Source organism: Dermacentor andersoni, chromosome 1 (assembly GCF_023375885.2).
Source record: "Dermacentor andersoni chromosome 1, qqDerAnde1_hic_scaffold, whole genome shotgun sequence".
NCBI lineage: Eukaryota > Metazoa > Arthropoda > Arachnida > Ixodida > Ixodidae > Dermacentor > Dermacentor andersoni.
The window spans coordinates 258,765,891-258,793,432 of NC_092814.1; the positions used below are offsets into that span (position 1 = coordinate 258,765,891).

Sequence of the window (27,542 nt, forward strand, 5' to 3'; positions counted from 1 at the left end):
ATTTATTAACTTTTTGATGTTGAGAGCCAAGATATCGAACCATCATAATAAAGCCAAGGTATTGAACCAGCATTATTATTCGAACCAGAGCAGTTAGATTTATGATGCAACCCTATGTGGACCTTGGGAAGCTGTTCTGGTGGGATTAACTATTTGATGATTTGTCTTACTTGAGATTGAATTTTTTATATTTGCACTCAATTCAATTTGAATTCAAAATGCACCCTAACTGAATATTTTTGCACTCCTGTAGGTAAAAATTTTTTGACAATTTGTTTGTTGCAAGTCTTCAATTCACTTCAAATTATTGATTGTATGCAAGTATGCGGTGTAGAAGTTCTGCGCCATTTATACAAAATTGTGTCGTAGAGACTGCAGTATCATTCTGCACCAAATAGCCCTTTTTCATAGCTTTTGCGCAATGCCTTTGGCAGGACATGCCCCAATAAATGCCAAGGAAATATCTAACGTTCTAGGGGTAGGCTTGCGCGATGTTCACTCGGTGAGGGATAATTACGCAAATCTGTGACTGTCCTGTATGTTTAGCAGGCAGGGGACGCTTTCAAGGATTTGTGTACTCAAGTTTGCACACAGGAAGAGACTCCAGAGTCAGATTGCAAACAAAAAAGCAAGTTTATTATTCTGGATTACACCACAGCATGACTGTCATGGGTTATGGGTGGAATTTATTTTAAGGAGCCTGTTTTGGGTAAAATCAAAGGATGTTTTTTGTAGTGTCTGAATGCAGACGGCAATAAGTCTCTCTGCACAGGCAGAATTATTGTACATTTTTGCATTTATGACAATATGTGTATTTTGTTGAAAAATAACAATTTGCTAAGTCACAAGGCGGTTTGAATCCAGAAGGATGGAGTTTAAGCAAATCCATATACAAACCACCATTCCTTTGCTGGATGAACCACCTTGCTTGCAGCTCCCATAGACACTAGTGTCGAAGTTAAGACTACAAATTAAACTTTATGCCATGTTTAGCCTCGTTTGCAAAAAAAAAAGGCAGTGCAACTCTAGGAACGTTCTTAGCCCTGTAATGCCCAATGTATGATATACAGTTGAACCCCGGTTATACGTCCCCTGGTTTTTCAACGACCTGGGTTTTACAACGGATTAGTGCAGTCCCGGTGAAGTCCCCGTAGAAGCAATGCATTAAAAACCCCAGTTATCCGACACAATTGTACGCCTGACCCGCGTTATACGACAACCGTCGCAATGCACGGGACGGGACGGCGGACGAAAGAAAAGTGCTGCGGGTCTCTGTTTCCTCGCTCCGTCTCTCCGCATGCTGAGCGCTTGACACCGCTCGATCCGGTGCAGCTTTCTTCCCTGCCTTGTCTCATCGTTTGTTCTTCTCTCCCCACCAGCAGCCACCTGCGACGCTCGCTGTGCTGAATTAGCGCCTTTTCTTCTCCACAATCACTTTCTCCCTCTCTTCTTGGCGGCGTCACCTCTTGTCGCGTTGGGGAAGCGTTTCTCTCCTTCTAGTTTCCCAGCAGCAGATCGCCGACAAGGTAGTGCGGAGAGGCCTAGGTTTATCGCACGTGTTCTTCATCGTAATCCTAGCGACCAGTGTTCAGCGGAGGTTTTGAGTTGTGTGGAGCAACGCGACACACAATGTCCCGAATGCGGACAGTTCTGTCGCTCGGCGATAAGCTGAATATTATCGAGGAAGCGGAAAAGCGGCATGGAGTCATGAAAGCCAGCATTTCCTGGGACCTTAAGATACCCGAATCTTCGCTTAAGACAATCCTGGCAAACAAAGCGGTGATATTCCAGAATGCCAACAAGCTCGGGCTCAAGCGGAAAGCGGCAAAAGAATGATAGCATGAGAAGTTAGAAAAAGTTCTCGTCAAATGGCTGCATCAAGCACAGAGCTCTGCAATCAACGTTGACGGCGCCATTCGAAAAGAAAAGGCGGACCTTATGGCATTGCATCTGGGCATCGACGACTTTCGGGAATCGAACGGGTGGCTGGATCGCTTTAAAAAACGAAACAGGTTTGTTTACAGCCCCTCCTGCGGAGAAAGCACTTCCGTGGACGTTTCGACGGTGAACGAGTGGATGGAGTCGCTGCCGGAGATGATTGCTGCATACAAGCCCTGCGACATTTTCAACGCCGATGAGAGTGGTATTTTTTACCATATTCAGCCCGAGCAAACCTTTGCGTTTAAGGGTGACAGCTGTCATTGTGGAAAGCGTCGTAAAAAGCGTGTGACCCCACTATTCTGTGCTAATGAGGACGGTTCCAAGAGGCAGCCCGTGCTCATTGTTGGAAAGTTTGCAAATCCACGGTGCTTTAATAACTCGAAGACGCCGTGCAGCTACAACTTCAACAAAAAGGCGTGGATGACGTCTTCACTCTTCAGCAATTTTTTGCAGCAGCTGGATAACAAAATAGGTGCTAAGGGGCGGGAAAGACTGCTTTTCGTGGACAACGCACCGTCCCACCCACCCGATACGTCCAACCTGAGGAACATAAAGGTTGTTTTTTTTTTTTATGCGCAACTGCACAAGCCGGTTACAGGTGCTGGATGCCGGCATCATTAAGTGCGTCAAGCAAGGGTACCGGAAGTGGTTAGTGCAGCGTCGGCTGGCGGCTGTGCAGTGCAGCGAGTAGGAAAAAAAGATTGCTCTGCTCGACACCATGCATTTCATTGCCAGTTCGTGGAACGCAGTGTCGCGAAGCACAATCACTAACTCATTCAAGCACTGTGGCTTTAAGCGAGAGACTGCCTCCTCAGCTGGGGACACAACAACCTCGATGCCGCTCGCGGCCGATGCAGGCTTCGCCGACAACGATTTCGAGGGTTTAAACCTCACCACTACCTTCACCAAGTACGTGGAGGCCGACGACAACGTTGCGATCTATGGTGAGGTGTCGCTGGATAACGCCATCAAGGAGGCTTCGCCTAGTGCCGACGCCGCTGCGGCATTGGACGAGGACAACGATGATGCCACAGATGCCATGCCTGTGCCTCCCACGTTTGCCGAGGTGCTACGGCACATAGACGGCATTCGGAACTTCATCTGTTCACGCGGCGCTGCAGAGGACCTCCTTTTGGACTTTGCTCAACTCGAGCAAAAGCTCTTGGTTCACGTATCAAACTAGGACCATAAGAAACTTACCGTCTTTTTTTAATTTCGTACCTGCTGGCGGGAATCACGGCAGTGGGAAGTGGAGTGCCGTAAAGGCTCGTTTGAATAAAGCATGATTGGTACCTGTACTGCAGCATTAATTCTTATCGCATTTCCTTTTTTGGCAATTTGGGTTTCCAAGCACTGCAGAGTATGTTGGTTGTTTACGTTGAAATTTCTCATAAATTCGTCGCACGAAATAAGTAGTATTTTTATAGGCATAATTTATGTTCGCATTTCACGACGGCAGCATTTTATGACACTTTATTGCAGTCCCGAGAAAGTCGTATAATCGGGGTTCCACTTTATGTTGCGCTGAGGTTGATGCCCCGAAATGCTGATTGAAGTGCGAGAAACTGAATGCAAAACCCATAGTTGTTTTTTTTGTAAGCTGAAGTGAAGTTTCAGCCGTGGATAGTTCAACAAACTAATTACTCAGTAATAGGTAGGTGTGAATATTTAAAAAAATTGAATATTGTCGAATTTAATATTTTTAAAATTTAATATCATTTTTAATATTCATATCCGATTCGAAAAATAGATGTTCGAAAATGTTCTAATATTCGGTTGGATTTGAATATTCGAATTAAATCGAATATATTGCTGGCTTTGTGAGAGCAAGCACGGTTCTTAGCAGTTGTTTCTACCTCATCTAAGAATATGGGGACGATGTTTTGCTGAATTTTGTGATTTTGTGATGCTAGCGAAATTTCGCCCGTAAAACATGCTTAGCTTCTAAACGTCTGAACTCTGCGGGAAAGCCAGCCTTTCAGTAGCAAGTGCGCTAGTTTTTGGACAGCGATGGTGCACTTTTTATTTATTGCGGCGCCACCCCCAATTCTGAGCTGGGCTCTGGCCCACGGTGCCTATGGGTGCCAATTCCTCCATCTGACAACAGCACGCCGATGCATGCGATAACAGAAGACGGCCGGAAGCTGCCGCTGTATGTTATCGTGAGAAGAAAACTATACCAAAGGGAAACTTCCCAACAGACATACATGTGAGAGTCCGGGAATAGGGTAGGATGTCAGATAATTTAATGGCTGATTGGGCGCGAACTGTCTGGCGATAATGGCCTGGTGCCATACTTCTCCCGTCCCTCCTCATGCTTGACCGTTTTCGTGGCTACCTAGAACAATGCGTATGCCGGATACTACAGGAGCTGCGCTCTGAGATCGCAATCATTCCGGGTGGATTCACTTCGTTGCTGCAGCCCTTGGATGTGTGTGTGAACAAAACTTTTAAGGACAAGGTGCGATGCTTGTGCACGGACTGGATGGGCCAGGGAGGGCACACGCTGATGCCTACCGGCAAGGTTAAGAGACTGTCTGTCGAACTGGTTTGTTCCTGGGTTTTGTATGCATGGCGCTCGCTTCCATCTCGCTTGATCGCCACAAGCTTCAAAAAGACTAGCATTGCAAATGAGCTGGACGGCAGCGAACTCGAGCTGTGTTGGTACCACGGTGTAGAAGAAGCGGCCAACGACCTGGACAGCAAGTCCAGCGATTCCCATGCGGAGTCAAGTGCAGTAGAAAAAGCTGTAGCTGTTTGCAAATAGTGGGCATGTGTTTTTACTGCCAGGGTAAGTTGTCTAATGCATTTTTAAATCATTGCCATCTTACTTTTCAATTTTCGCTGTTTCAGAGAAGTTTCCATAAAATTTGCCCTGCATAATAAATGCACCCCATAACTTAGCTTCAGTTATTCACAGAAAAAAAAAAGTGCATTCATCACACGAGTATATACGGTAGGCTCAAAAACGGTAATTGATTTCGTCGTTTCTTGTCTAATTTCAAGCATGCAGTCGATGCCTGCGCCAAAGGTTGTCGTAGACTCGTCATTCCATTGTTAGCCAGCACATCATGAAGGTACTCTGTTCTCCAGTGTTTCCTTTCTCCATATATTCCATTATATAAATCTCAAGACACCCAGGCACAGCACTAATGCTGCGTGTCTTGGAGGCTTGGTCGCATAGCAAGTGAGGGCCCCAAAGTTCCAAGTTTATCGCTTAAATTCAAAGCATCCAATTTGTCACTGGCGACTGCTTTTCCGATTTTATCAGGTTAATCTGAAAATGCAAAGACCTACTTATGGGCCAATGCAGTCATAAGATTGACACAGTATGCGTGGGCGCTGCACTAGGCTGACCTAGTACAGCATTGTTTCTACGCTTTCATAGCAAACTAGAAGAGAATGTCTTTGTACTCTCGTTTAGATTGTTTTTGTTTCTCTCAGAAATTATGCAGAAATGGTGGAACGACGCCTCAAGAACCTTGGCATGCAGGTGGACCTTTTATTCTTGAAAGATGAAGCTCTCCTTAGCCGAGCTCTTGAAGATTTGACCCAGCGAGGCACATTGTTTGCTGTTGTGGTGACAGATCAACATGAAGTGCATGGAAGCGTCACAGTCAATATTCTTTATGGAGTTCCTCAAGGTGAGTAAGCACCAGTATCAGTAGAAACCCACTTTTATGCTATTTCAGTCATGTTCACAGCAAATTTTGTTTGTTGCAGCACTCAGGTAGCAGATGGATCTCTCACTTTGCATTTGACTATTTTGAATATAAAGTTCAATCTGCCTTTTTCTATAATGTGGACTAAATTATATTTCGTTCACTTGAAACCCTTTTCCTACCGTGGCGAAAACGTCCGTTTTATGTAGGTTACACTAGATTCTTTTTTTCTGAAGAAACTGTTGCGCTGAAAGCTTTGTTCAATATATGAAAGCAATGCAGACTGGATCCACTTTTCAGGCATACAACTTTTATTAACAAGGTTCGCAATGTTTCAGAGTGCGCATGCCGCTTCCGTAGACGGCCATTTTCGCTTTCAACTCTGATGCGCAGGCGCATGCTTTCGGAGCCAGTTCAGAAATCGCCGCCAAGCAGGAAAAAAATCAAACTCTATGAGAAGCGTAAGTTCTATTTTACGTTGGATGGCACAGTGTGTCTGTGAGTGCCATGGAAGGTCTCAAAAACTGAGTTTGAAACCATCGTTAGTGGGCTAAGTATATCCAATGGGTGTGGTATGGAAACAGTTGAGCATCTTTCTCTGGTTCTGCCAAAAAAAAAAATTTATGCTTTTACAAGAATCTTCAAAACATTCAGAACATTGTGAATAAGTTGTGTTCTCATTAGAGTGCACTTTTTTAATAGTCTCAAGTAGATCTGACTCTCCCATGTGCAGCTTATTGTATTTGCAATATCACATTAAAATTTTTTCTTCAGTCCTGCAACTTTTTAGTCCACTTTTTCGTCCATACTGGGTGTTGGTTTCGTTTGTCTGCCCGCAACATTGTGACAGTAATGCACTTTGCAAGTTTTTATTTCATTGCATTAGTCTTCTGTGCGTGTTTTTACCTTTCATGAGGATGTGCGTCAACCTTTTTCGTTTCTGCTCTTTATTTCACATGGCCTTGAAAATGTTGTCTTGCTCCAAATCCACTAGAGGTATGAGAGAAAGTGGACAGGAGGTTCTCTTCTCACAATCCTTTAGGCTCTCACAATTTTTCTGTGCTTGCCATTCTACCACCACGATTGTGATGGTTGAATTTCATCTAAGGTTATGTAAGGTTGCCTTGACAAAATGCTGAGAGTTCTCTTGTTTGTGAGAGGCCCTAGAACTTGTTCAGATGAAGGTTCTGAACACGGCAAGCAGTTTTAAGGTAATGTCTTCACAGTATTATCCAGGATGAACTTTTGTAAATTAAACCGATGTTGGATGGTCTAAAATTTTAACTCGTATTCTGCCCCATGCCCTTCCCTGAGTACCGTATTTACTCGATTCTAACATGCCCTTGATTGTAACACGCACCCGTTTTCTATGACCAAAAAGAAGTATTTTGCTGTACTGCGCACCTCGCTATTTCGTACAGAAATACAACTTTCCCTCAACTGGAAAAACAGATTTACTCCGAGTGCACTAAAGTTGCGATAAATAAAAAAAGTCGAAGCATCGATTCTGATAGCAAATTGGGAGACAGCTATGCGAAAAGTAAGGATAGTACTTTTATCGGCCATATAAACATTTAAACATTAGCTTACTAACTAAATAAACATGCATGGTCTCATGCACACACAAGCAAACATGAACACGTCTCACTCAGTGACAGTGGAAACTTTTTATCAGAATGCTGTAGTGAGGAGGTGCGGTAGCAGAAGCGAGCGAATTGACCTTTGTGCGGCGTGTCGCTTCAGCGTGAACTAAGCGACAAGACCACAGCGCGTAGCGCCTGGATGTGTAGACTGTCTCCATTGCAGATCGCTTTCAAGGTAGGGGCCCCGCAACCGTGCCTACGCAGCAGCCACCGGAGTAGAACGCCTCTCCTGTTTGTGCCAGTCCCGCATGCAAGTTTCGGGAACTCTGAATGCCCGTGATGCGGCCCGATTTCCGCCCATCTCCACACACGTGATCACTTTCCTTTTAATTGCGGCATTGTGATGACCACTCGACGTGTCTTCGTAGTCAGCACTTCCATGCTGATAGAGCAAATGCAGAAAACGGGAAGACGGGTGGTGAACTAACGTAAGCATACTTGAGAAAGCATTTGTACATGGAGAAAGCTACGGCAGCTAGGCTCAAAGCGCTTTCGAGGTGGCCATTTTGAAGTGTCGATAGTGATTTGGTAACACAGATTTAGCGTCCTACTCCATTTTAATCCGCACGAAATTTTTGGACCCGTTTTATTGGGAAAAAAGTGTCCGTTTGTTTGAAGTAAATACGGTACTTATTACCAGTCCAGTATACACGTGTAGCCTTTGTGCATACTTTTGGGAGATAGAGAGTGCATCAGTTTTATACCAAGCAATATACAGTAGACCCTTGGTATAATGAACACGGATATAAAAAATTATTGGGGGTTACAGGAGAGATTTAAAGTTTGTTTGGCGATGCTTTATTTCAATGAGTATTCTTAGTGCTGCAGTTGCTGACAAATAATTTGGACATGACAGGGACCGCCGAAAAGGCAAAATATATTTGGGAGTCCAAAATGTTGGATTCCTCAGAAAAAGTGACTTTATACCACAAGTGGCCAGTAAAAGTGTGCTGTATTCTCGAATAACCACTTCCGGAGGTAATTTCCCTTTAACGGGATTTTATGTGACAGATCGGTGGCTATGAGTGACATTTTTCGCACAGCGCCAAGCTTATCGTCCGAGAATACAGCCTAAGTTTGTAAATGTATTTCTGCGTGCACGTACATTTGCTTACGATCTGGTCAATCTCCACCATTGTGATACTGTTGCCACAAATAGAGGCAAGAATGTTCAATGCATGCACCGAATTTTTATTCCCTAGCAACATAAGAGATGTCCACAGCACTGCGATAGCTGAATTATCACATCGTTTTTTTTTTAAATTTATTTTCTTTTTCACCATAGTCATTGTTCGACGCTTCCCTCACTTAAAGGAGTACTGACACAGAAATTTTTTACCTTGTTTTTTTCTGCTGCAATATGGAGCTAATGACTAAGTAATCATGGCCCGAAACATCATTTCCTTCAGAGTGCGGCAGGTACCGTATTTACTCAATTGCAACACACCCTCGATTGTAACACGCTCCCGTTTTCCATGACCAAAACAAGGTGGGAAAAAAGGAACAAAAATACGCTCTGAATTGTAACGCGCACCCGTTTACCATGACCTAAAAAAAAAAGGTCCTTTACAGCACTGCACACGTCATTATTTCATACAGAAATACAACTTTCTCTCAATTTAAAAAAGAACAAGGATTTACTCCCAATGCACTAAAGTTATGATAAATAAAAAGAGTCGCAGTTTCACCGGAAAGTCAAAGCATCGATTATGATATCAAATTAGTAGACAGCTTTACAAAAAGTAAGGACAGTAGTTTTATCGGCCGTATAAACTTTTAAACATTCGCTTACTCGCTAAATTAATATGCATGGTGTCACGCGCACAAGCAAACATGAACACGTCTCACTCAATGACTGCAGAAACTCTTTAAACGCTGGTGTGAGGAAGTGCAGTAGCAGGAGTGAGGGAATTTACCTTTGTGCGGCCTCTTGCTTCGACGCGAACTAAGCAACCAGAACAGAGTGCAGTGTGCCTAGATGCGTAGACTCTTGTCTCTGCCGCAGATCGCTTTCAAAATAGGGGCCGCGCGGGCGTGCCGTATGTAGCAGCCACCGGTGTAGAAAGCCTCCTGTTTGCGCCAGTCATGCACGCAAGTTTCGGGAGCACCGAATGCCCATGATGTGGCCCGATTTCTGTCAGTCTCCGCACATGTGATGGCTTTCCTTTTAATTGTGGCATCGTAATGAAGTCGGCATGTCTTTGCAGTCAGCCCTTTCATGCTGATAGAGCAAACACAGAAAACGGGAAGACGGACGGCGCACTAACCTAAGCCAAAGGAAGCATTGCCCAAGCACACGTACTGCAGCACATGGAGGAAGCTACGGTAGCTTGGCTCAAAGCGTGTACGAGGCGGCTATTTTTAAATGCCGATGGCGATATGGTAACGCAGATTTAGGGCCGTACTCGATTCTAACGTGCATGGAATTTTTGGACCCATTTTATTGGGGAAAAAGTGCGCGTTAGGTTCGAGTAAATACGGTAATTATCTGGAGTCTTGTTTGTAGCGACCAGTCCAAGTTTCGGTTTTAGAGAGCAACAAGATGGGCCAAAGAAGTAATGTAAACACAGCTGGCCACGTGATCACACAAAACTCTGACGTGCGCACGCCGGCATGCGAGCTTCATGTTGCTAGTTCGTCTGCTACGCTTGCACATGCTTTACGATGTCCCCGTCATCTTCGTGGTCCACGTTTTCGTCCTCCAGCGGTGACTATATCCTGCAGGCTGGAGTCGCCGCCGTATTAGACGTGCCCAACCACTTTTGATTGGATCCACTACAAAGCAGCGACTCTGATAGTGCGACCAGCGACAGCTATCAATATGTGTGCACACTGCTACAAGTAGTACGAACCATTCGTCGAGGGCGCTTTGGGAATGAAGCATATTCCAGAGCAGGACACAAAGCGGAGGAAAAGTTGGCACAGCACCCGACTTAGGGCTACGTAGTCTTGGTGAAAGATCATCGGACTGCTCTAAGCTCGGTGGGTTTTGTTTAAATCAGGCACACTCGAAATGAAACGAGCCAATCTGGTTGCTCTTCAACAAAGTCCATTCTAAGCGTCCAGTGGCATGCACGAACTCTGACCACTTCTGCCACTCATCGACACCTACGGCAGCGAACGAGCAAGCCAGGCTAGCTGGCGATCGCCGAGAAACGGTATAGGCCTAGCTCGCTGGCTGTCAGACTTGAGGCCGATAGCCGTTGCAATCCATTCGCAGCTCGTAATACAGCACCTATATTCATCAACACAATCAATGTCTGCACATTTATGTTGCTCATAAGTGACAATACAATTAGTTTTTCAGACGCCGTTGGTAGCGATGAGAAAACACGTTAGCCAGGCGAGCCGCTTCGCAGAGACGATTGCAGCGGTGGCTATGCTGACGGCTTGCGAGTCAAGATCACGCCAACGATTTACTGTTTCTGGCAATGTTTTTAACCTGCACACTTTCGAGGTAACATTACTATGAGTTATTTCGTGTCTGAAAGAAATTTTAGCTGATTTTCATGCTGCCGTCAGCAGTGGGGGGAGGGGGACACTGGGGCTATTGGAGCAGGGAGAAACTTGCTTGCAGGGCCACCCCGACGGCAGTGCAAACTCGTGATGTAGTGTTTTCTCGATTGTTTACAACCCTTCTTTGATGTCGGTGTCCCAAGGTGCTGCGTTTTGCGGTTGGCTGTGCGCGCATACTTCAAAAGTGATTTTAAATGTGTTCTAAGCTATATTCGGTGTTCATATTTTGCAGACGACCTGTGCGTGCCCACATAAATCGATCTCACATGTTAACTCAACTTCGAAATTTTGTGTTAGTACTCCATCAAGTTTAAGGTATGGGACAGTACAATCCAAAAAGGCCAGTTTTTCTGCTCCGAAGCTGGTACAAAATGCTGGTCTGGCTGCTCCTAAACTGCTTCGAAATAACATTTATTGTGCTCCAAAAATTGCTTCAGATCCTAAACTGGCTGGACCACCACTGTATGTGGCCTGGTGACGGGCCCTTTAAACGCCACCCTTGTTGATGCATACATCTTAAATCGAATCAGCAACCCTTGAAACAGCTTGAAGAAGTCGCAGTGGCATTGTCGTTATTTGACGTATGAATGAATTAATCCTCGAGGTGCAGAACCAACACGGGCAAAACCTGCATTAAGCCTGTTTCACATGGTTTGATTTTCGTCGCATCCAACCAAAATTGCAGTCGTAGTGTCTACCCCCCCCCCTGGCTGCAACCGACCAGTTGATCGCAGCATTGCACCGTCACAGTGATTACTGTAGTTTTCCGTCGAAATTGCGCCAATAATTATTTCGCGGTTTGTTTGGTGAATGGCGTCCCTTTCAACAAGTGCCATGCGCAGAGGTGCGGATTGCCGACTCTGGTACATGCCGAAGGGAGAATAAAGAACTTGTCCCACCAATTGCATTCTCCCATTTCTATGCGTTGTTGACACGTTATATAGCAAATGAAGTGCATTTTCACATTTGCTTTGTATGCTATATACGGTGCAGTCCAAATATAACGAAATCAAGATGAACGAAAAATCCAATCATTATAACCGATCATCGCTATATCTGGACTGCTGTTTAAAAAAATGAAAAAAGAAAACTGCCGAACATACCTTCGTAGCTCCGAAACCAAAGCTTCCACTTATGATAAAGAATTGACGTAGAAAGAAGGCTGTGAAAAATTAGATGTTTATTTATACCTCTAAACAGCGTGTCAAGTGTTAGGCGTACACGAAGTAGTCAGAAATCTGCACTCGCTTTTGCGGAAGTTTCAAGTTCACAACTGAGGTGCGCATCTTGTTCAGCTTCAGCGTGAGCAGTCGCGGCTATGATTTAGCGTGCATAAAATCAACGAGTGACTCTATCAACGACAGCGCACTCTGCATCAACGTTGGGGCTGGTTTTAAAGATGGGCCTCTGTCAACCTCATCGCCTCCGTCGCACAACGCTGCCTTCTGTCGCGACAACGATCGCCCCATTGGAGATTCTTCGCAGAACGATGCAGCGCTATCTGCACTCAGAAACTCCTTCATCGAAGCACCGCCAATTTTATCACCAGTGGCAACGTGCTCGCACCGTTTGGCATTGTCGGCGGCTGCCACCGTGTTATTTTCACACATGGGGGTTTCGCCCTAGCGCACAAAGCCTGCCGTTTCCGTTCATCGGCACGGTCACAGGTTCTAGCCTTCATGATCGTGGCGCTCGTGGTTTTCAGAATCATCTATCATCGACTGCGCCAGTTTCGCAAAATTTGCAGCTTCGTTCCAAGCGACACAGCTTTGCGCTTTGTCGGTGCACTTACTTCTGCTTCCGTGGCGCATTTCCATGCTCCCTAAGGAAGAGATGGAGAGAGTAGAAAAGGAGCACAGACGCGATTCGCCTCTCACCTTTTTTTTATTTTTTTATTTTTTTCTTATGGACGCTCGTCGGCAACGCGGATGCGAAGCAGCTGGTGCCATCTTGTGGCACGCCGTGCCAACTTGGGATGCTCTGATTCTGTGCGCTGGCGGAATGCGCTGCACAGTAATGGCAGCAGATATGAACTTGCGTAGGCCAACTTTTTGCCCCGTCTCGGTTAAGAGGAACTTAGCAAAGCAAATTCCACGATTATTCTGCATGGAAAACACCACACAAAAGGCAGAATTTTGATTGTTATATCCGATATGCGGTGAATAACATATTGTCATATATGTTCGTTTCTTTTTTTTTTTCCTCGTAGCCCTAATGTATAAATTGATTCTCTGAAGTCAACTCATTGTTATAACCGACCAATATATCGTCATATGTGGTAACGTTATAAGTGGGCTGCACTGTACACACCTTTGCAAGTTGCTAATACTATGAGGTGTTTGATCCCCATGAGATGACATGGCCTTTTGGGGTCATCACAATTTTCTTTTGTTGAGTAGCATGCTGCTTAAGACGAGGAACGATCAGCAAGAAAATTTGTGGTAGAGCACTCAAGTTCAACTGTAACTTTTTGAAAGACAGAAAATTCTAGGCGAGAGTTGGACGTACTTTTGGCATACTACGACATACATACAAGCCTACCACAAGAAGTACTATAGTCGTTGGGAGTGCTACAGTTTATGGGAAAGCTATCTAATGCAGAAATCGAGAATGATTCAACAAGCTCTTAACAACATTGCATACTTTCTTAGCATGTTTGGCATCCAGCTTTCTGATAAGTCAGCTTGCATCTACGTTGGAAATAAGACGACTCAAGAACTACCCCAGATTGCACGTTGTGTTTCACATAGCCGGACAAATATACCCGCAAGTCAGTATCTCCAAATCCTCAGCTAGTGTAAGACCAAGACAGTGTAGCCAGCACATGGGTGAAACAATTATGCCATGCCTGGACAGCTGGTGAAAAGAATAATGTCAAAATCATGGGGGTTGGATGAGTGGATACCATGGAAAATTGCAAATGCCGTACTTGTGTCCATAGTGTTGTACGGTATGAATTACAAGCAGCGCACAAAAAAGACAACTCATCCAACACAGGCATACGAGTACTGACAGGTCTTTTCAACTTAACAAAGCTTGAAGACCTCTATGAGAAAGAGCAAATGAACAAGCACCTAGACAGAGTCGACTACTTCTCCCTTGAGAAACACATCCTCAGGAGCACCTCAACTCGAAACACAATGTGCAATCAGGAGCAATATACATACATAATTTCTCCAGAAGCTGATGCTGAGAACGGGTAGTGTTAGTATCTCGTTACGCTGTCACAACAATTCAGCTGCAGCCGACTTCCGAATACTGCATATACGGTGAGGATAGCTATATGCGTTGTTGATAGGTCACCATCTAATTTGCTGTAGAGCTGGCAGAACGACGCGGACATTGAAGGCACGAGACAGCACACAATGCTGAATAACTAGCTGCAAACTGTTTTTTTACGTATGCTATGCCTTTTTGCACTGAAATACAGAAACCGCTGTCGTGCAGTCCAAAGCAAATTTAAACTTCAAAATGTTTTTAAGTGACAAAACACATATTATATGCTCCTAATAAAGATAGGCCAAGAATATTATAATGTATGCGTTTTCAGGTCTAGAATATTATAATGTATGCGTTTTCTTCATTACATTAAAATAATTATGCGGCGTGGGCCACAAAACCTTGCAGGATGCAACCCTGTGCATCACACCATTAACATTTTTGAAGTCACAGTCATGTGAAATGGGCCCACTAAAAATTGCACTGCGATGCGTGCAACTGGACTGATTTTCATCGTTCCAGTCGCAGCATGTGAATCAGCCTTTACATTACAGTGTTACAATGGATTTACTGGCTATGGTCTCGATACTGTTGGTGTTGGATCAACTAGGCTTCCTTGGTTTCTGTTTAGGACGCACTGGCAACATGGCGAACAACCATGCTGCAGTTATGCCGGCAACGTGTCGTAGCCGAAATAAGCTATTTCTGATTGACTCGGTGGTCACGTTAGCGTATTTACTCGCATAATGATAGCACTTTTTTATTTTTCAAAAAAATTGACGCAAATTTAGGGGTGCAATCATTATGCGGGTTAACTTTCTCACGAAACCTTTTTTTTTTTTTTTTTTTTTTCATCTCGCATTTGCTGCGGGATGACAGCACATCAACAGATAGGCGGCTGCTGCTTTAACTGCAGGACACAAAAAGAAAAAAGGCGGCCGGCGGAGCAAGTCGAACTCGCCGAACACGATTTTTTTTTCTTTCTTGAATACATTATGCGCATTGAAACAGTTTCTTCCATATCAGTAATGAATAATATCGTTACTATCGGCAAGTTTGCGACAATAACGTAGCCGTGACCACTTTGTGGGGACATAAACAGAGATAGGCGCACTTAACTGCCAGTGACAGAAACCCATGGCGGACACATTGCAGAAACTGCAGCATTTGTCTTCATTACTGTCTTAATACGGCACGCTTCCACTATGGGTGGGCGAATTTCTTAGCTGTGTTACAAGCGTCGGCGTATGAATAGGGTACACTTCTAACGTATCAGTGTAAACATGGCTACTATCGTTGCCGCTCGTGATTTGTTGCGTGCCCATGAGTGCAGACGAGAAGAATCGAAAAGCACCTTTTTTGTTGTTGTTGACCACAACCATTATAAAGCCTACAAACAATAAAAATCAAGGCACGTTTGGTTGTACGTAGCTTTTTTTTTTTCATGCTAGTGCAGAAAGTGATGAATGAAATGGGGCATCTGCTTAAGGATGTTTGGTGCATGCAGACTGCTTGGTATGTCTTGAAGAGTTGTTCACGTAGCATTCGACAGCATTCTACAGATGGTAAGCACGATCATCATTAGCTAGACTTGGCACACAACATATAGCTGTGGCAAGTTTGGGGTGCGATCATTACACGGGAAAGGAAAAAAAATTGAATTTTGACGACAAAATTCACGGGTGCGATGATTACGCGAGTAAGATCATTATGCAAGTAAATACAGTAGTTCGTATTCAGGGAATTGGAGTCCTAGTAATTGAAGGGTTCCCTGTAATGTGTCTGAAATTTTGGTCATCCTTAAACATTATTTTTATGGGGCCAGTGGCGGTCCCACGAAGCAGTCCAAATAATCGAGAATGTCCAAATTATATTGTATAACGAAATAAAAAGTTCAAGGTCTTAGACAATGCTGTTATAGAAAAGTGAAATATTTATAATGGACTAGGCATGTGCAACATTGTGATCCCCGTTAGCTCTGAGCTGTAAAAAAACAGCAAAAGAATTTCGACAGACTTTCAAGATAAGCGAAATTGTGATAATGGAAGCCCACTGGCTGCGCATAGACTGCATGGGAGCCTTTCCAAAATGCCACCAGTAATATTTTGTCACTTTCACAGGCATCAGCATTCGGCACCTCGGTGTCTATGGGCAATGGCGTTCCTGACACTGTGCCAAAAGAGCGGCTTAGCACAGAGTCAAGACGCTTGATCCTAATGCAGTAAAAGCCAGTCATCCAAGCATGACCAGTTACACACATTCGAAAAGCTGATGCTGCTACTTTGTGCATCATAATTCCAGACAATTTCACTTCGAACTGAACTGCTGAAGAGTAAAATTTACATCCCTTTAGCAGACGCCCGTGACTGATGTGGCATATACGCATTGCATATCCATGAAGTGAGTGTCCTTATCAAGCTGGGGTCTCACTGAAACACTAGGGGCTTGCTCTTCATTAGGCACAGCTTGGGGTGAGACCGCCTGCTCAAAAGTGCCCGTAATATTTGCTCAACGTCACAATTGTTACGCTGTGACCTTTTGATGCATCACCGACAGCGTCCTAAATGAAAAGGGGAAATACTTCACTGCTGCAGTGTGACGCCACAACAAAGTAGCCGCAAGCAGTCTAGCAAGTGTGTGGAAGTGGTCCTAAAAAGAAGGGGAAAAGATAAGCAGGAAGCACGCCGCGGTGTCTGGCTCGGCTAGCGAGCTTCCGCCAGATGAAAAATAAATGCACATTGTTTTCGAAGTTGCGATTTCAAAATATTGGGGTCCGGCAGAAAAACGTTTTTGAGATAAGTGTTGAAGAACACATGCGTTGACACCACTGCCAGAAGATAATTTTGTCCGAACCAATATTTCGAGAAGCAGAGTTCAAGTTAACAAGGATTTACTGTAAACAGCATGCACTGGGCATCTAAGGTGCACCCTGGCAATCACTGCTGCTCACCCTAGGCACCCTCATGTGACTACTGGCTATGACTTGGTTTGATGATCTAGGTCCCGTTGATAACAGCTTCAGGTTTTTTGGGTCGTGTTAAGCACTTCGTAATTTTGCACCCCGAGACGGCAGTAATGCACGTGGGCAAAGTTTGCAGGTTCGCTATGGCGACACTTTTTTTTTTTCATTATTATTCCTTGTTTCATGCTGGCCAGACGACAAGAGAAATTGTGCAAACGATTGCTATATAAGACAAGAAGGCACTTTTAAATTTTTTTCCCCCACAATGAAATTACCGATACTCCAGTTTTTATATTAGCTGTGGAAATTTTGGATGTCACAAAGTGTGCCACTTGATTTATAATATGTGGCTGTCTGCGCACACAACGCTGCAAACTGATTCAACTTCCTCTATCCTGCTTTTTTTATCTGTTTTTCTTGCACAAATAGCTCAGCTTTACAATCATAGGCCATCTCACCAGTTTTGGGCCACGTGCACCCAACACAGAAGTTGCTTAGGACATTGTAATCAAGCCCAAACACCTGGATGAACAATTCTGGGCTGTCCAGCAGGCTCACGACGTGGCCGTGAGGCTTGGCCTTCTGGTCCTGACGTGGGAGCGGCCCGCTTAGTGGTTAATTATCACTACTTGCAAGACCAAATGAAGTTTTCCATCCATCCATCCGAGAATAGTTTGATGACCATGCTGATGTGCTACGAATGACCTGCTCGAATGGCCATCATCCTCGAGCTTTCATAGGACACTACCATTTTTCCGGAATTCAAAAGTTTCAGCTCGTTATACAGGGACTTTACTGATCAAGTCCATTAGTTTTTGGGCAACAGACGCCACCACGTGTGCCACCTTTGTCTTGAGATAGCCGTGCTACGTTTTTTATGAAGGCCACAGTGAGACATATTCATTCTAGCAAAAAAACATTGTTCAGTGCTGTTTGCCGAGTCCCAGTTCTTACCATCGCATGTGCAGCACAAATCTTCATAACAAAGGGACTGACCAATTTGTTGCAGTTCACGTGCGGCATACTCCATGCAGAATCAATATTGCCACAATTCTTGCAAGTGACAAGAGGCTTCACGGCAAAGCTACATTCTTACTCCTCTTTGTCAAAAGCCACGCTGCCACTATATACCTTGCACTTTAAGATGAAAGTACTTTATGTACTCTCAACAAAGCGTCTCCATCTTTGCTGGCCTGGCCACCCCGTCATCTGCGCACATAAACGTGTCCGATTTGCGTTTACAATTTCCAGCAAGGTGTTGAAGTTTTTCTGCTTTCCTCTGCTGTTGCCGCAGTTCCGCTGGCTGCACCATCGTCATGTCGTGCCGAACCCGTCTTGCGATCACTGTAAGCTGGCAAACGCGAACCATTTAGGCCTTTTTCACTTTCACCAGGCGTGGTGCATTTCGCGTCGCTTGAAATTGCCAGCTAGTAATCATTGCTGTCTTCGGCAGTTTCAAAGTGCTTTTTGAAGTTGTAGCGTGCTTGTTTTCTCTTCCTCCCAAACTTGTTCGGTGTTGCGAACTTTCGATAAGAAACACGTTAGCAGCTTTCGTAATGGCGTCGGGCACTTCACTTCCCGTGTGCGTCCGCAGACCAAAGCAGAAGCTGCCCGCTGCCTTTTGCAGTCGCAGGACACTTTTTAGTAATGCGTACTGAATGGGTGAATCGGCTTGCACGTTGGGACTTCTTTTGATGCAAATTTTTTCATATGCAATGGGTGGACAAGCGACATGTGGCGGTGAATTGAAGAAAAGTGGCTCTTTTGATTGTGACCAAGATGGCCGCAATAGCATACGCGTCATTCAGCAGCAGTGCGGTACAAAACGAGCCCCTTTCTTGCACTTTTCTCGGTTAAAATATAGCTCGCAGTGGTGATATAAATTGATATGGTGACCAAAATATCTATCGAAGATGTGGGGTTATCTTGGTCAGCACATGCAGCAAGTGACTGTATATAACAAAAATGCATTTTCAAAAAAAAAAATTAAAAATAAATTTTTTTTTTTTTTGCTGTCAAAAACTTGTGTCCCCCCTGAACTAAGTGCAGCACTGATTAATAGCTCATAAACAAATTTTTAGGTGTGCTGGCATCTTGAAAAAACAGCGAAATTCCCCATTGAACTTGATTTCTTCAGGTTGTCTGATTATTCGGACATGGCCCCATCCATGTCTGAAGGATCGATCGATGTGTGTATGTACCAAACCAGCTTTTATATCTGGCTTCCTGCCCCACATCGCTCCATTGTGTGTTCTGATAGGTCACCTGAAAGTTTCATTCTGGGACTGTATGGTCTGTTCTTGATGGCACTGCAAATATCTCTATCAGCCTTTGTACTGAAATTGCTGTTATGTAGTTGCCATTTTGTGTTGTTTTTGTTGTGTATGCATTGCATCTATGGCACAGAGAAAATGCTGGGAAATCTCACTTCTAATTCAGATACAGTGTGTAATGTGCAAAGTGTGCAATGTGCTAAACAATGTACATTTTCTCTAGACGTTTATCACATCTGCGAAGAGCAGTTTGTATGAACCCTCCTGTCCTTTGTTCATGCGAATGTTGATGTTGAAAGAGGACTAACAAGATGCACCATCAGGCAAACCATACTTTAGGGCCTTGCCAGGCATGCTGACTATATTTTGTCTCATGCTTGCATAATACACTTTTTGAACATAGTAAGAAAATGTTGCCGATCTGTACAAGAGGTTCCTGTGAACATGTGAGCCAAAAGCTACGCTGTTAACAAAACTAAAAAGTTTTACTATAGTGTGAGATGCACCCCACTACATGCAAAAAGATAGTGGGGTCAGATTGTGCGTGCACAACACACAACAGCATTGTTGTGCGCCTCTGCTATTTTTGGAATTTAGCACAACACACCAACTCTCGCACGCAGTTAAGCGTGAGAATCACGGTGGTGCCTTTGGGGTGAAAGGCACCCGCTTCTGATCTATCTAGCCACTTTGCTGCATTGTTTGCTCTTATTGTTGCCAACAGATGCATTTGCTTTTGGGACAACATTAGGGGCAAGCATTTAGGGTAAAGCAGTAGGGACAACTGGGCGCTCTTTTCGAGATCCGTTCTGTATTTTTTATCCCTTTAGGCCAAGAGCAGCTGTATTAGCTGGACATGGCCTCCAAGATATGGCGCGTGCAGCGAGCCAAATGTGTGGCCAGATCTCAGAGGCCATATCTTAATATTTGTTAGTGCGATAATGCCCCAGAACCTAATTTTATGATCATCATCATAAGTGCGGTCAGTGCCACCGTGCAGTATTAGCTGGACATGGCCTCCAAGATATGGCGCATGCAGCGAGCCAAATGTGTTGCCAAATCTCAGAGGGCATATCTTAATATTTGTTAGTGCGAGAATGCCCCAGAAGCTAATTTTATGATCATCATCATAAGTGCGGTCAGTGCCACCGTGCAGCATTGGATTCGGTTTACATTTGTTGTGCATTAGGTTAACTTCTACTTTGTGAGCTCTTACATCAAGGTGGCGTTGCACCTGTTTGCATTTGCGTTAGCGTTTTGCTGGTTTTCACTATTCTAAAAGACAAGTTAGTATTGTACTAATACTGCTAGCCTTGTGTCACTTGCTACTGCTAATGCAAACATTTTACACTGTACTAAAACTCTACTGTCCGCATATGTAGAGATTTTGCGTAATGACACTTCCTGGGTGACTGAAACCTCAGGAAGATATGTGTGGCATCACATGGTGTGTCCCTCTGTGGCGGAGTTTAACCTTTTGTGGGCATATGACGGGCTTTCCTGAAATGTGATAACATCAGTTCTAGTCAGATGTTGGGAATTGTCTGACATGCACACACGTTTGTGCGTTCTCGCTTTTTTCTGTGTATTTGTTGGCATCACCTTTCCTTTCAGGTATTTTTTCAAACATTGATAATTGCACTTCGCAGCATCTGTATATTAAGGCAGCACTTTTTTTGCACTTCAAGTAATTTGTTTGCGTTTTTCATGGTACGAAACACGGAGAGGATGGCAACGTTTTCTCTTAGTAGGTGTATTACAGAAAGAACTTGCATGAACTTGCAGTTACTTTTCTTTTTACTGGTTAATGTGTTCTGGCGAAGCATGGTCTTTCAGCAGTGTTCAGTACATTGGCAAACTACGATTGTATATGTTTTTCGGCCGTTAGATACCATGTGAACAAGAAAAGGTGCTGGGCGTGCGTGATAGAGAGCATCAAGCGCCTGCCACGACAGCTTCCCCGTAGTACTGGCTTGCACGTGTCGTGTAAATGCCGGTCTAGTATTGGCAAATCTCGCTGGTTGTCGCACGTCTCATTCACAGCTATGCAATAAGTATCTTTGCCTAGCTGTTTCGCAGCATGTGTGGTGTAGTGCCGTTTGAAGCGTACTGCAGGTGATAAACCAAACACTGCCATTCCCTGTTGCAGGCGGTGCAAAGTGAGCGCCATGTTTCACTCTTGCAGCATCATATTCAAGTGCCCCCACCAAATTGATTTCATTTACATTTCCCGTCGCATTTTTTAAACGCTACATAACAGTAAAACGCTAAAGCACATCTTGTGGCGTTATTGGTTGTGTTCCAGCCCACCAGCTCAATTAGCTTTCGGTTTCTTGTCGCCTTCTTTAAACACTACATAATAGGAAAACGACAAAGTGCGTCTGGCCACTCGAGCCCAACCAGCTTAGCGCAAGTCAGCATCTCGTGCCGCAGCGATTATCACCGAGTGGACACATGAAAACTTCCTGCCAAAATGCCATCAGGAAAAGATGCTGACCTAGGAATGCAAACGTAAGCTTGCCAAAGCTGCAAGAACGACAATGCATGTCTTGGGCCACCCGGGCCCTATCAGTGCAGCACGTGTCTGTGCCTTGCGCTGCAACAATTTGCCCAATGCTTTGCATCATGTAGATGTCAACTGCAGTTGAGTCTGTCAGTATTTTTAGTAACTTGGAATCGTACGCTGTGGTGGTCCAACTGCACCATTTTGCTACAATTCGACTTGCCTGCTCCTGGCTGCGCTCACTTAAGTGCCATTTGCGCTAACTGTGCAAAAGTGCGGTATTTTCGAATTTTCACGGCAATGCAATGTTTTCAGTAGGATTGTGCAACTATAGACAACTATAGACGGCTGATTTTTCGTACATGCCCGATAATTCAAACACCTTTGCGGCACTGCAACAGTATCCTATAGAGTCAGTGTATAAGAATGTCTGAAATTTCGGATGCAAAAAACCCTTTGCCGTCCGATTTTCTGGACCTTTTGTGCCATGGCCTCAGGTCCGAAACGGCATTGATCAAAGCCACCATTGCCGCCATTTTTATTTTCTTGCCGCCTCAAACAGGCACTCTCGCACGCAGAACCACTGGCAGCTGTAGCCACCACCGCAACAACACTCGGCCTAGTAACTTCAACGTTCGTTACCAAGCGTCTTGCTGTTTGGTGCCGCTGTTAGCAATGGTGCAGACTGCACCTTTGTAATCCTCGCTAGTGGCTTCGAAGCTTGGAAAGCACGCGTTGCATAATGGTGGTTCCCAAAAGTCAGCTTCGCCTCAATGGTGAAGTATTACACGGTGAAGCATACCAAAAGTGGGAAGAAGCAATTGTCACGGGATGCACTGTGTAGTCCTTAATTATACATGCGCGCAGCCTCAGTCTCCTGTCGCAGTACAAGCACCGATAACCCTAATAATTATACTGACAGGCCTTCAGAGCTATTTTGAACGTGCCTGTGGCAGTTTGAGCCCTTGGAGGCAGTGCTTCGAAAGGGCGGTTTGGTATAAGCGAAAAAAGTTACGGTTTTGCGCCGAATTGACTCGTATCTATTCCCAGAGGCCACACAACGCATTGGAAGCCGAGAAACGGCTTCACAAAGAAAACGAGTGTGCGGGATGGTACAAACGTTGTTCTGCACCGCCATCACGATTTTTGCAACACACCGTACGGAGGCATCTCATTTTCGCGCTGTTCGTAGACGCATGGTCTCTTGTTGAGTTTCTATCATTGTTATTGCGCATAATACACATTGTGTCTGGTACGGTGCCTGATGGCACAAATTGTTCATTTGTAATTTTATGTCTGTCTTGCGCCCAGGCGCATCTTTATTCTCGTTAGTCTACAAAACTTTATTGAAATAAATTGTTTAGTTCCTTGCTTGCCCAATAAAGGTGCTTGCAACGTACCGTGCGTGGTATACCGTCTGTGGAAAGGAAAGCCTAATTGGTTGCTGTTGGCTTTGTGTCTTGCTTCACTGTTGAGCAGCACTTACCGATTGCACAGTAATAACAAGCTTCGCCAAATCGCTAAAAATTACTGCTGTACTACTCCAAGTGTTCCGAAAAGATGAATTTTTCTGCTCCAAAACTTCTCCAATGGTGTGGCTGCTCCTAAACTGCTCCAGAACATTTTTTCCTCTCTGAAAATTGCTCCAAATCCCAAACTGGCTGGACCACCACTGCGTATGTTAGTATGTTTTTTCTCGCACTTTTATTTCCCAAAACATATGAACAAAGTTCTTCTGTATTAGTGTTTTCGTTTGTGTTTCTTGCAATGTGCTTACTCACATCGTGGGCACTTCGCTTCACTGAAATACTTAAAATTCCAATCTTGAACAGTGTTTATGCTAAATACAGCGTGAATGCATTCTTCCAGAAAATATGAATGCTGTGAAGTGTATTCATGAAGTGCATTCATCTTATGGAAAGCTAGTTTCATAACTTTGCACGATTTGGCCCTCAGCTCCAACAGAGGTATAATTCAACCTCGGGGCTTAATCTTGCATAACATACTTTAACTCCTCATAAAAAGAAAAATAGCTTTTATTTTTGTTTAGTTGAATCGATTGTCTTCAACCTCGGGGCTTAATCTTGCATAACATACTTTAACTCCTCATAAAAAGAAAAATAGCTTTTATTTTTGTTTAGTTGAATCGATTGTCTTTACTTGTATAGTAACCCTCCTTACTTAATGCCTTCAGATGGGCTTGTAAGGCATTGTGTACCACTATGTGAAACAGTGACCAGTGAACAGCACTAAAGAGTCTGTGAGTGCCAAACATTTTTCATTCCTATTTGAAGGGGGTGTTCAAAGCGAGGATCCACAGTGTCTTGCATTTTACACCTCCAATGTATTCGTCTCTACCTGACGATTGGGTAGTTGAGTGGAAGCCGCACGTGCCTTCGAACACCATGCCGATACAGGCACGGCACGGACGCGTAATCGTCAAGGTGCGCCGAAAACGGAGGAGGAGGGAAGCAGTTCTCTCTACTTTCCCTTCCGAGACTTTAGGCACTTTGTGGTGTGCGATCCCCTTCGCCGTGACCGTCAGCAGTAGAGCAACCGAACGGTGTGCACTAGAAATTTATCAAGCGTGATAAGCATCAATCAACACGAGAGCGAGAGTGAAGCTTGTAGTCACTTGGGGCACTCTTGAAACGAGTGTGCGGCGCAAGATAACAGCGTGGCGTAGTGGCCCCGCAGCTTCTCCCGCACCTGGAGCCGTGGTCTCTCCACTTTTGCTCATGACTGTACGTGTGTACAGTTTCTATCTGCTTCACTAGCAAAAGCCAACAAGCTGCTTGTACAATTTGGAGTATGGGTTACACATCAGATGAACGTTGCTGTTTGTCGTTGGGAAGAAAAAAGCATTTGAGAGCAGGAAAACGTAACATGATCATATTGAATAGGACTCATGCCTGAGACTTAGGTGAAAATTGAAGTTTTGTTCATCTGCCTGATACAACACCCTTATGCATGTTGTCACAAAATTCAGTGAACTATAGTGATCTTGGCCGCAAAGACTGCAATGGGCTGTTGCATGTGGGCTGTCGAGATGTTGACTTGTACCTAATGCCTTTTGTGGCGAGGTCTTTATCACGAGAGTTCATTAAGCAATGCAATCTTTATTATGAGTTTTGAATGCACTTGATATGTTTTTCTGATATAATTTTGTGTCCGTCCAGGGTAACATCTATAGACAGTGCGACTGGTCTGCAGCAACTTGAAGTCCACTTTTTTTTTTTTTTTTTTTTGTCATGTTGATTTTGTATCACATTAATTTCTGGATTATCACACCACCTCTTCAAATACCAACAACATGGGCAGATAGCAAAATTATGCTTTGTGCAAACATGTTAAGAAGAAGCTTTAGCTCGGGCCCAACTGTGACGCGGCCTATTCAAATGCATGTAAAACGCAAAAACGTTTTTATGAGTTAACCCCTGGACCGATTTTAATAAGCTTTGTTGCATTTGAAAGAGAAAGTTAAATTCTAGCGACTGTTGGAAACGGAATTTCCATTTAGGGCTTGAATTTTCTTAAAAAGATTTTCAAATATTTGACCGTGTGAAAAAAATAGAAGCGCGAAGTTTATAAATTCATGGCTCTGCATAAAGAACTGATATCGCGGTTCTGTAAATGGCATCCATTAGATCATTCAAAGCGGACAAATTCTACATGTCATTTTACATCTTACGTGAATTTGTTACGTTGGTTACAAGGGTTCTGCAAAAGTTGCATTTCCCTGTTACTAAATTTTTTTATATTCATATGTAACATATCAATTTTGTCCGCTTCAGATGTATTATTATATACAATTCACAGAATTGTATTGTCATTTTTCGTTGTTGAGTTACAGAGTTGTAAACATGATAGTTTCATTTTTTAAATATTTTCGATTTTTGCCAATTTTTAATAAAAAATTGACGACCTAGCTCGAAAATTCGAAACCAACAGTCACTAGAGTTTAAGTTTTTCTTTTAAATGCAACAAACCTCGTCAAATTTGGTGCAGTGGTTGTCAAGAAAAACGAATTTTTCTTTTACATGTATTTAGATAGGAGCCCCCGAGCTAAAGCTTCCTCTTAAGTTTGTTACGTAAAGTATGTTTCTGTTGTGTGCCATTTCTCCCTGAAACTTTAGTATCTTCTTTGTTTCATTTTTATTCCGTTGTTTAGCATGCACATGAAGACAGCTTTCTTTACGTGGCAGAATTAAGCTTTGTACATATATGCATATGAAGTCAGTTATGTATACCAAGTGTCCCAGCTAACTTCAACCAAGAATAAAAAGCAGAAGAGTTCTAGAGAAATCATACCAACTGCATATTAGTGGTAGTCATGTGTACTTGCAACCAGTACTTTTTTCATCACTAAATATTAATTGTATTTATTTGGTCAACTTTTTTCATCGCCAATGACATTGCAGCAGAAAAAAGAAGTCTGTCTTCTTTAGTTGCTGTGGACAGAAGACGCTCTCTTGCGGGATCTCGTTAAACCCGCCCAGCCGCAACACAAAACCTTGCAAGAAATTATTTCCATTCTGGGTGACCATTACTGTTTTAAGCCATCTGCTGCTGTTCAGCGTTTTAGGTTCAACACGCACGTTCGTGCGGAGGGGGAGTCTTTCAGTAACTTTGTGGCGTCACTCAAATGTCTCTCGGAGTATTGGAACTTTGGAACTGAGCTTGGCAATATGTTGAGGGACCGTATCATGTGCTGCGTCGACACAGCCGTGCAGACGAATGTACGAAGACTCCATGAAAACTGCACTTGCCATGGCAGCTGCGACGAAAAATGCTGGCGAGATAGCTAGTTCCCACAGAAGTTCGCTACCTACACATAAAATTGTGGCATCAAAGAGGTGTGTCTCATGCTACCGCTGCAGAACACCTCGCGACTGAGTGCAAGCACATTGCCCGAGTGTGCAACTCTGAGAGAAAACACACTTCATTGCAGAAAGGCAAGTCTACAAAACTACACAGCTCCGCACCTCCAGCTGGTAAAACATCAAGTGCAACACATCAAGCCAATACTGTTGACAAAGCACTTGCCGATGTGCTTAACATGTGGCCAGTTGACACCGTCACGCCTTTGCCGTCCTTCACCCTGACCGTCAGCGTTTGTAGCAAGCCCGCTCCATATGGAGCTGGATGCCGGTGTGAGCGTGTCTGTTATTGCAAGAAAACCTCTTCAGGAGCTACTACCATCGGTGACTGTCATGCCATGGGATGTAGTCCTACGAAGCTACTTAGGCAAGTTCACAAGTTGAAGCCAAAGCAGATGTTGCAGTACAGTTCCACGGCAGAAAAGCTGTCCTACCTTTGTTCCTGACTGGGGAATGTTCAACAACACTGCTAGGTCGCAATTGGATTCGAGAACTGGGCACTGACGTTGATGTCCGGGAAGCAGATGTTCATGCTCTTCATGATTTTAAGGACGTTATTCAAGCATGTCTTTATGATTTTAAGGACGTTATTCAAGCATGTACTGAGATATTTGAACAGAGCCTTGGAACTTTCAAGGGCCAAAAAGCCGCAATTCATGTTCCGTAAGATGCGGTGCCCAAGTTTTTCAGGCCATGCCCCCTGCCCTTTTTCCAGAAGGATGGGTGTCACAAGAGCTTCAGTGCCCACAGATGGAGGACATTCTCGAGCCAGTCGCCTCTTCAGCTAGGGCTGCACCTGTTGTTCCAGTGGCTAAAAAAGATGGCCACATCAGAATTTGTTGAGATTTCAAGATTGCTGTTAATCCTGTGGACACTGGAGAAGTACCCAATTCCAAGAATTGACGACATTTGGGTTATGCTGTTAGGGGGTGAAAAGTTCACC

General features: G+C 44.1%; 1 protein-coding gene across 2 annotated transcripts in view; it reads left to right on the plus strand.

Moving 5' to 3' along the window:
- Neos (nuclear receptor coactivator protein neosin) overlaps window positions 1-27,542 on the plus strand; it is a 125,025-nt gene that overhangs the window by 82,983 nt on the left and 14,500 nt on the right. For both annotated transcript variants that reach the window (XM_050195857.3, XM_055063699.2), the window contains one exon: window positions 5,386-5,585. In XM_050195857.3, the coding sequence (XP_050051814.1) occupies window positions 5,386-5,585 (200 nt within the window). The remainder of the gene's footprint in view (window positions 1-5,385; window positions 5,586-27,542) is intronic.